The following is an 11,356-nucleotide window of genomic DNA, read 5'->3' as shown; positions in this document are numbered from 1 at the left end:
CAAAAAACTCTTTTAAAATAAAATTACCCTAAAGGAAATATTAGGTATGTGGGCAATATTTGAGACCAAAAGCTACATCACTGTCATTCAGTGTGCTGGATAGCACCATGAACATTTATTTGCTGTTTAAAAGACTTCAAGCACTTCACTGACAAGGAAGAAGTTTTTAAACACATTATTTTCAGATCCAGCATACATGAGCCACAAGTCATAGCTAAGAAATACAGTGTTCAGTCTCAAGAAAAAATTCCAGAAGTTTAAATAATGATTGGCTGGCTAAATGCAGGAGGTATCCACAGAACTAAACAAAACTTCCACAGATTAGAAGGATCTAAAAGACTACACAGACTGGTAATCATGAGTTCAACCATGGATGGTTCAAAGAATCACTGGCCCTGGCTCTGAGGTTGGGATCAAAGGTTAACATCGGTGCCAGGAAATCTGTAAATGCTTGAGCTTCGGAGGGATCCCACTCATACTTTTCTGTCAAAACATGTACAAGCCCCCATGGTTTCAACTTAGTGATGTGCCTGAGTTCACCTGAATTAGAATGAATATTTATTCATATTGTGGAAACAGTTTCACAAAGTTCTCTCTCAATTTCAAAAACTGATTAAGCTAATCTTATAAAAAACACCACACTGTATGTTAATCATACTTATAGCGAAATTTAAAGAGAAAACCCTTAAGAATAAGACATTTATATTGAAAAATGCTTTCTAGATTAGACGAGAGGTAATATCTTTGAGTAATTATCTGTTCACAAATATTGTTCTTTATGATTAATAGTTCTGGCTGAAAGAATAAAACTTCTTTATAAAGCAGTTTTTATGTTAATTAAGTCTTTGTGATGCTTGTTTTTGAATTATTTATTAAATAAAACAGGCAAAATAATTCTTAAACTAGTTGAAAAATACCAAAGTTACATACTTTGTTGTTGTTGTTTTTATTTCCTTTACTCACTCACTCACACAAACACATAAATATAAAATTCTCAATTATATCTAAATGTAAACTAAAAATTCTTATATATGTGTGTTTATATTCATGAATAAAAAACACAATACAAGTTAAACAACTGAAAGTATCATTCAAATCTATGTAGACTATGACAATATTAAAAGCTTGGTTGTTTAATAATGTTGCTGGGCATGTCATATTGTGTTTAGTTACAAGTTTTGAAATGTATATTAAATTGTTCTGTGATAAGTGTTTTGATGACAAAGATTTGATTAATCCAGTGTTTTGACAAAAAGAATAACAACACTAGCTTAGCTCTATGAAGAAGATTCCCAGTTACTTAGGTGCTTATGACAAGATAATTCAGAAGTTAAGTTTAGTAAATCAAGAATTTATATAAATAATTAGAGAGTTAGCCTATATTTAGCATTTGGCTACTGTTTAGACTTAACAATAACCAGTACAACTACAAAATCCCATAAAGAATAACACGTACGAGTCAGAAAGTAAGATTAGTTGAAATTGTCATTATTTTGAGCAAAACTTGAGAAAACATTCTTTTGAACTGTGTAATATACAATAAGTGAATTGTTGCAATTTAATTATTTGTACTTGTTAATATATTGTCAATTTTTATTTCTCAGTAAGTCTGTGGGTTGTGTTAAGAATAAAATAATGCATTTCAAAATCAGGCACATAAAAATATATAACTTATTTACAGTTCTTGACAGGTTTTAAAATAATCATACATTATGAACTAAAACTTTTTTGTTAAAAAAAAACACTTCACACAAATCAGGGCCTGTGAGAATATGGGATAATGCATCTCTTTTTAGATAACATAACATAATGTTTAGGGACAACAAGGGACCTTTTGGTCCATCTCAACTGTCCCATCCTCTAAACTAAACTAAAATTATCAAATAAATTTAAAAAATAAATATATTAAAGCCAGCCCTTATCATTCATATAGTTATCAAGCTTTATCTTAAACTCACTTAAATTTACTGCCTCCACAACATCCGAAGGCAATCCGGTTAGAGAAATAAAACTGTTTCAGCTAAAGATGACTCCTACCTTGCCAAAATTAATTTTGGTGTCTCCTACTCCTACTATTCTCACTGTTAAGTATAAATAAAGATGATGCATCAACACTATCAATTCCCTTTACAATCAGATCCTCTCTAACATGAGAGAATGCAATCTCTCCTCAAATGACAACTCCTCCATCCCAGGCACCATTCTAGTAACCCTCCTCTGAACCCTTTCCAACAATTCAATGTCCTTCTGACAATAATGAGTCCAAGACTGAACATAATACTCCAAATGTGGCTTAACCAGTTACTTATATAATGAAATTATAACATCTTTAGACTTGTATTCAATATTTCTTCAGATACAACCTAAAATCCTATTAGTGTATATTACACTTTTCCTAAGAAATGAAAATTCAGGGTTTCCAATGAGATACATCTTTTTCTCTATAGTGTAACCTTAAATATATAAAAAGAAATACATTCAATACTCATATATAAATTAGTATACAGTGCAACTACTACATGATTAAAATAAATTCTTAATAAGCTAGCATTTTTGTTTACAACAGCAAATAAATAGACAAAGATATTATGCATTTGACAGCTTAATGATAAACTTCTTCCTTATCTGACATTTCCTCTTAAAAACAACATATATTTGGCATCTCAAAAGAAAAACCTCATCCTTTTAACATTGTTTTCATGTACTTTCTTTAACCTTATAAGCGTAGTGTTGGCCCATTGAACCAAGACAGTGTCTTTTAAGCCATACATACTATAACTATCAATTTGCTAAGTGTATTTATACAGAATTAGACAAGTTTTTACAAACTATTAAAAAACTGTTGTATAAAAAAATATATCTTTTAATAAAATATTTCTGTTTTGTCTGTGAATTTCCAGTCTTTACTGAGTGAAAGATGATTTTTTATGCAAAGAATAAAAATACCTCTTTTCATTTTACAATTTTGATATTTCAGTTGCATAACCTCTAAAACATTCTAGATGAATATCAAGTTTTTTTTTTGGTAACATTTTATTTTTTCTCTCATTTCTCTAGCTTAACAGCATTCTTGATTTTCGAGTCTGTAGAGAGAAATAATTAATGTACAGGAAACAAAATTTTTAAAATGTGAAATAAAATGAGTAATACCATTTTTTCCTCTGTAGTGTTAATCACAAATTTCCAAATTATTTATCTTTACAGTTTCAACTTCTAATCTTTTCACATCTGTTTTCTTTCGTGGTTTTATTGCAGTACTTTTGTACTCACTGAGCAGTAATCCTCATGGCAACAAAACAATAAATCACATCAGGAGTCATTAGCTGTTTCCAGCAGATTGTAACATGAAAAACCATGACATATTTACACATGCATAATTGAACATGATCTTCCTTTCCAACTTGTAGAATTTTGGATTTTTTATATTTTCTGAAGTTTTGTTAAGCTAACCTGAGAAGTTTCTAATGCTTACATTTGATTTACTTTTAGTTTTTGTTAAAAGATATATATAGCAATAAATAAAAAGATATGCATAAAAAACATGAATTTGTAGTACTCACTATGGTATCAAACTGGATTGAGCTCATGAGGTAATCAGAAACAGTACATTCCATAGGCCTTATTGAGTTTCACAATGGATGCACAAACAATCTATGTAGCTTTGACACAAATTTATCTAGTTCACTAAGTAAAGTATGAATAGGTTTACAAGATTCTGTTAGCTATTTGGAGCAGCAATATGATGATCACACAACAAAGAGTTCCTAATGACTAAATCCTTTGCCTGCCAAAACGTAAAATTGTTATTATGCTTCATGTAGAGAAGAATATGATCTTTCAATTGGTTATAAACATGCCCATCAACCTTGTAAGGTTGATTAGAAAACAATCTCGAAAGTCAGAGAGAGAGAAGAGGAGCTTCTCTGGTAAGTTTAACAACTTATTGATATCTCTGGTAAATTAAGAAGGTAAAATTATGAAGTAGAGAATGCAGAATTCAGATGTGTCACATGGCACAATAAAATAAAGGTTGAGACTTTTTAAGTTATTTTTTTGAAATTAAAAAAATTAAACTTACATAATATAGAACTTGAATTCTAAACTGTTTTCTTGCCAACTTTATTGATATACTGTGATAATAAAGTTGTTTAATTAAACTTTGAATGTAACAGTGTAAAAGGCTGACATATGCACTTGCAAAACACCTGTAGTTAAAGTGTTTTCATAAATTCATAAAATTTTAACAGGACAAAAAGGAGCTTATTAGCTCATCAAGGATGTCCCTTCCAGCTCCCAACTATAACCACCCTTACTACTCATGTATTCATCCAATATTTTCTTAAACTCAGTTAAATTTTCTGCCTCCACCACCCCTGAAGACAGCTCATTCCAAAAGCCAACCACCCTGTTAGAAAAATAATACTGTCTAAACTGCAAACAACTTCTATGCTGCCAAAATGTGAAGTTATGACCCCCTTGTCCTATGCTTTTCACTACTTAACACAAAAAAGTCTGATGGATCTATACTATCAATACCCATAATAATCTTAAACACTTCAATCAAATCCACTCTGACCCTTCTCCTCTCCAGAGAAAACAAGTTTAGAGATTTTAGTCTCTCCTTATAGGACAATCCCACCATTCTAGGTATCATCCTAGTGGCTCTTCTCTTCTCTTGAGGAAGGGAGCCCAAAACTGTATACAGTACTCTAAGTGAGGCCTTACAAATGATCTATACAGTAAAACAATAATATCCCTTGTTTTGTATTCGATATTTCTATATATGATACCCAAAATCTTATTAGCCCTATTGCTAGCTACAATACACTATTTAGATGACTTAAGTGATTTTTCGATCACAACACCAAGATATGTTTCTTCAACCACGGTATTTAATGTATTCTAATTTAAATTGTAACAATAATTTGAATTGTGAAAACCTACATGTATCATCTTACATTTTGGATAGTTAAATATCATTTGCCACGTATTGACCCAATGCATCAAACTATCTAAATCTACCTGTAAGTTTACAGCACCTTTGATACAATTAGCCATCCCAAAAATCTTAATGTCATCTGCAAACTTCAATATTTTGTTAGTCATTCCAGAGTTAATATCATTAATATAAATCACAAACAGCTTAGGACCAAGCACAGAGCCCTGAGGCACACCGCTTGTAACTGTGATCCAGTCAGATCTAACTCCATTTATTACTACTCTCCAGAAAATTTTCTATTCAATTTAATAACATTTCCTCCACACCCACAGATTTAATTTTCGTAACATGTCTTTTGTGAAGCACCTTATCAAATGCTTTCTGAAAATCAAAATAAACCAATTACACAGTACTTCCTTCATCAACTCCTGCAGTAATATCCTCAAAGAATGTTAGAAGATTTGTTAAACAAGATTTTCCCTTAGTGAAAGCATGCTGGCTCTTTGACATTATATCAAACTGCTTTAAGTGACTCTGCAATGCATCTTTATTCACACTCCCCAAAACCTTTCCAACTAGTGATGTAAGACTAACTGGCCTATAATTGCCTGGACAATGTTTATCACCTCCTTTAAATATTGGACTAACATTAGCCAACTTCCAATCTTCTAATACTCTTCCACTAATCAATGACCTTTAAAAAATATTAGTTAGCAGTTCAAGAATAAAATATTTAAGTTTCTTTAAAACTCCAAGATAAAAATTGTCTGGTCCAGAGTACTTATCAATTTTTAAGTTTTGCAATTTTTCTCTTACTATTTCAGAACTTAAAATGATATCCTTTACATCAATATTTTCCCATACATTAAATGCTCTCATAAAAACTGAAGAGAACATAAAATTTAATAAATTTACCATCTCATAATCTTCCAAGATCAACTCCCCACTATCATTTTTAAGTGGCCCAATCCTCATCTGATATTTTGTTTGCCCATTATATATCTAAATAATTCCTTATTGTTTGATTTAACTCTCTCAGCCAACCTTCTTTCATATAGAGTTTTTGCCCTTTTAACTTCCTTGTTAACCAGCTCTTGATTTCCTATAGTAATCCAAGTTCTTATTATTTTCAGTAAGTTTAAATTTTTTGAATTTATTATGTTTATCCCTAATATGATCTCTTAAACCTTTACTAAACCATAATGGCTTATACCTCTCTGTTGCCCCTTTTTTTTCCCGTAGGGAATATGTATGTTCTGTATGCATATAAATTTTTCCCTAATTGCTTCCCACATCTGTTCAAGATTCCCCCCCAACTTTTTAGTCCAATCTACAGAAGCCAGATCACATCTCATTCCATCAAAATTGGCTTTCCTTAAATTTGGAATCAGGGTACTATTCTTCCTCCATTCTACATTTAGTAAAATCCCAAACCTAATAGCACAATGGCTGCCTGTACTTAAATGCTCACCAAACGCAACTCTGTCTATCATATTCACATCGAATGCTAATATTAAATCTAATATAGCTTCCTCTCTTTTAGGTTACATCACCAGTTATCCTGAACAATTTCCAAAAACCTATCCCCCTCACTATTAGACACGAAATTTCCCCAATCAATAACCCTGAAATTAAAATCTCCCATAATAACAACATCTTTTTCAGCTACTGTTCTAATCTCATTATACAGTGATCTATAACAAGTCCCAATTACAAGACTTTTCCCTTTATAACCCAAACTGACTCAACTCCAGTGCTACTTTCTTTAATATTCTCTAACTCAACAGGATGCAATTCACTCCTCGCATATAAAGCTACTCCTCCCCCTTTTTCAATACTCTATATCTCTAGTAAATAATCAGTAGCCTGGTATTTCAAAAAAATCTCTCATCAAAATTTTTCAAATCCAACCAATTCTCAGTGATACTCATAATATCAAAATCCTCAGTTTCCACAACTGCTTTGAACTCATCAATTTTATTTCTAATATTCTTAGCATTACAATAGTAACAATTAATCATTGATTTTAAGTTACGTTCATGTTTTACACCTGTTATACATTTTCCTGTCAATGATATTTCCTATTTTACTAATATCATAGCTCTCACCTGTCTAGCCCTAGTTTAAATCTACCACTACAGCTGAGTTAGTAACCCTTGCTAACATGCTAGCCCCTGCCTATTGATCGAAGCCTGGCATTCAATCCTAGTGATCTACTTAATATCTCATCTCCACAATTTATTCTTGGCAACATCCCTGACAAAATCAAGCTTTGACCCCTTTCCTTAAATGTCCTTATCAATGTTTTATACTTATCAATAAGCTCCTCAGATCCATATTTCCTTACATCATTAACCCCAACATGTACTACAAAAACTGCATTGCTACTAGCACCCTTAACTATCTCTCCGGTTCTATCAGTTATATCCGGTACTCCTACTCCTGGATGACATAAGTGTATTCTTTTGCTCGTATTTACTCCACATACTACTCTATCTATATGCCTAACTAGAGAGTCACCTACAACTATAACTTCCCTATCCTTTACACTATCATCTCTTGTGATCCCATCTGTTTCCCTCACCTGCTCCCACTCATCACTAGTGAGTGCTTGGAACTGGTTGCTTAACCTAAATCCAAGCCCATCCTTGCCCCTAAATGCATTATTTTCCAAGCTTTTAGCCATATTTCCTTTCTTAGCTCCTGTTTAACAAATGTACCTTTGAGTGTAGAAGTTTAAGTTCTTCAATAAGCCTTGCCACCACTTGAAGTAATTTATATTTCTACCTTTCCACCTCTGCAACTCTACCCAAAAAAACCCTCCAACTTCTCCTCTAATCTGCACACCCTGCAAATAAATTGTACATCCTGGCTACTAGCCACCCTTAAATTACACTTTAACCTGGAGTATATAAATAAAACACTCTCCTGGCATCTATCACACTTTATAAACTGAGAAGCCTTAGTAGCTAGACTATTCTTAACCATAGCTGATAATTATATTGACTGTAAAATGTAATGAAGTCAATATTATATTTAAGGTGCTATTAGTATTACTATTAGTACTAACATGTAATAAATTCAATCTAATTTCACTACAATCAACACTAATCTCTCAATATAAATAATAATATAATAGGATATAAATATTATAAGCACACTCCCGTCTTTAACCAAAAATCTTAGAACCAAAATATATCATTAAGCCTAATAATAATAGTAAATAATAGTAAACGAGTAACTATGTGTGATTTTAATCTAATTTAAACTTAATTTAAATACAACTTTTATTTTAAATATCAATACTTATCACAAATTAACTTCAAGATATCTATTACTAAACTTTCAAATGATAACTATTAAATTTTATTTAAAATAAAAAACTTTAAGCCTAACATTAATAGTAAATGGGTAACTATGTGTAATTGTAGTCCAATTTAATCTTAATTTAAATACACTTTTTGTGTAAAATATCAATACTTATCACAAATTAACCTAACAATATCTATTTCTAAACAACTTTTTAATAATACTTATCTGTTGAAAGATTTTCTATCTGTTAAATCAACTGATCAAGCAGTTGGCTAACGTTTTTGAGAAGTGATTGTTATGTAATTGTAATTTGATGCACTGATGCTTTCAAGAAAAAGGAATAAAAATAAAAATTGAGTTAAAAGGTCAAAAGCTTGTATGTTAATTAATAAAAGTTTGTTATTTTTGTCTGAAAATTGTTTAATTTAATGAATTATGTTAATTACTGTAAAATGTAAAAGAAAATTATTATGAGAATAAACTTCTAAGAATAAACATCTATTAAAAACAGATGTAAACAAATAAATGTACTTCTTGTTCTGAATGAATCTGATAATGCTTCTCCTCTGTAGCTTTCTTTGACAAGTAAATGTCAACTACAGAAAAATTCAAAATGCTGTTTGAGAGAATATTACACAAATCCACCTTCATAACACCTTACCATGACATGAAATGTTAAAGCACTGTCATTTATAATTTTTCACATTAATATCACTATATCAAGCTTTCAAAATTGGAGTTTAATTCAGTCCTTCAGTAAGGTATGCTAAAGAATAAAAAATTCCCTAGGTATGTAATGTAAGAAAAAAGAAAAGATATGTTGTACTGTACGGCAGCATAGTAGGTTTTATTTCAAGTAATATGATGAATATTACTAAAGCTTAAACATAAATCTACCTCTTTTATTGAAAAACTCTCTTGAGTATCGTCCAGAGAGTGCAATATGGCGAGGGATGTCTCCTAATAGTTCTAAAATATGAGCAAGATGATCCTCATCTCTGGAGTAGTCTTCACCAGAGTGTGGTTCAAAAAGAAAATCACCAGTAGCCAGCTCAAAAGCCTGTAGGGTACACAAAGAAAAAAAAATTAATTTGTAAATGTAAATAAATAAATAAAAACACACATACATAAAAGAATAGATATTGGTTTCATATCTTCAGTTTCTAAAATAAGACACTCTCTGGTAAGTTATACTTAAAAATGAAAAAAGCCTGTGTGTGCAACTATGTAAAATTTAATACAATGATCTCTTATTTTCATTTCACAATACTAAAATGGAAATAATTGAATTTTTTTTTTCTAAATTATGATATTTTTCTACAATATACTTATTAACCTGTTTGTTAACAGATAATGGACAATTTGCACTTTTAACAAATTATTGCCCATTGCCTGTTGTCAAACACATTAATAAGTGTATTATGGAAAAAATATCATACTTTATAGGAAATTTTATTTTCCAAATATTTCCATTTAAATTAGATTTTATAGAGAGAAGAAAGTAATAATAATATTATTAAGAGGAAAAAAATTCAGTCACAAAACAAATATCCAACACTGGGGCACAAATCATAAGGTGGGTCATTATGTAATGTGCCCTAGTATTTTGAGGTACTGGTGAAAGTATGACCCAAATTGCATCAGGGGTACACCATCTATCCAGTTTAACCTCAACTTCACCGGCCTCATATGCTTAGAAGAAGAAAAAAAAGAGGAGCAAATATGGGTGCTCTAGCCCACAATGTCCCAAATCTTTATCATCTTTTGCTGTCTACAGCAAGATGTAGGAAGGTGGTTGACCACAAAAAAAATAAAATAAATGAATAAATAAAATAAAAACAATAATTAAAATACAAGATATCAATGGGGGAAGAGAATAAAACTATCCTTTAAGTTAGTATTCCAGCCCCCAATTTGATGTTTGGACATAAATACCAAGGTGTTAAGGTACTAATATACTAAGCCCAACCTTTATTATTAGTATAATTCACATCCTCCACTTTTTCATGCAACTATTTATATCTTCATTGGTTCTAAAGAAATCCACCCAGTAGCTGGTCTTAAAGTAAATAATCTTAATGATATAATTAAAGAATTACCAATAAGAAAATCATCATACATTGTAATTAACTTAAGCATAAAAGTGTCAATGATTTGCAAATTTCTAAAAGTTTGCATGATTCTGTAACACAAAATATTTTTTCTTTAAAATATTTAAAATATATTGTCATTCTTAAATAACTTAGATATAAATACTGTGCAGAATTTACCATATAATTGCTACTCAAATTCGTAGGCAGATTCCTTTCATAAATATATTATCATTAGAAATCTGGATATAATAAAAGACAATTCTTTAGGGAAAATCACGGAAAAAGATGTTAAATATAGAATAGCTACAAAATGTAAAAAAACAGACATTCTTAAGTTCTATGAAGAAAAACATAGATTATTATATTTTGAAACTTCTTCTACACATTATCCTCCAAATGGAAATATTATATTACTAATACAATTAAAGATAAATTAGCATTTATTAATTGAAATAAGTAGCCAATAGATTTAACATTTTTTCAATTCAAAAACAGAATCTGTAAAATACAGGAGGAATATATTATTGTGCCTATACATAAGGCCAACTGTAATTTTGGCTTCATCTGCAAATGTTTTTATGCACAAATTGTAAATACTACATAAACTTTTAAACTATAAAATAAGTCTAAAGAAGATATTATTAACAATTTGTTGAAAGCTATAAGAAAACTTGATGCTAAATCAAATCCACATTCAGACTTACTGTATCTATATGTGATACTTAAATCACATAAATATCCCATTAAATTTCCTTTCATTTTTAGTTCAGTATAAACTATACTGAAACAACTTGCAGTTATATTAAGCAAATTATTGAATCAGGTATTTGTTAAGTTACAACAAAATGCAAATAATAAACATGATTTCTGGTTAATTGAAAATAAGTAATCTGTCTTAAAAACTCTTGGAAAAGTTAAATAAAACACAATTAGCAGATACAATTTTACTACATTACTAGCTGAGTTACCCGGCATTGCACAGTGAAAATTTGGATTTGAAATGTATGGATCA

General features: G+C 30.4%; 1 protein-coding gene across 1 annotated transcript in view; it reads right to left on the bottom strand.

Moving 5' to 3' along the window:
- Positions 1–75: 75 nt before the first annotated feature.
- Positions 76–11,356, bottom strand: part of LOC106469444 (SRSF protein kinase 3-like) — a 70,747-nt gene continuing 59,466 nt past the window's right edge. Inside the window, exons 13-14 of the mRNA XM_022397962.1 lie at positions 9,149–9,311; positions 76–540 (exon numbers count right to left, since the gene is read on the bottom strand). Of these exons, the coding sequence (XP_022253670.1) occupies positions 356–540; positions 9,149–9,311 (348 nt within the window). The 3' untranslated portion in view covers positions 76–355. The remainder of the gene's footprint in view (positions 541–9,148; positions 9,312–11,356) is intronic.

The sequence above is a fragment of the Limulus polyphemus genome, unplaced genomic scaffold (genome assembly GCF_000517525.1).
Source record: "Limulus polyphemus unplaced genomic scaffold, Limulus_polyphemus-2.1.2 Scaffold3490, whole genome shotgun sequence".
NCBI lineage: Eukaryota > Metazoa > Arthropoda > Merostomata > Xiphosura > Limulidae > Limulus > Limulus polyphemus.
Note: the sequence above shows the minus strand (reverse complement) of the source record. Positions and strands in the feature narration are given on the sequence as shown.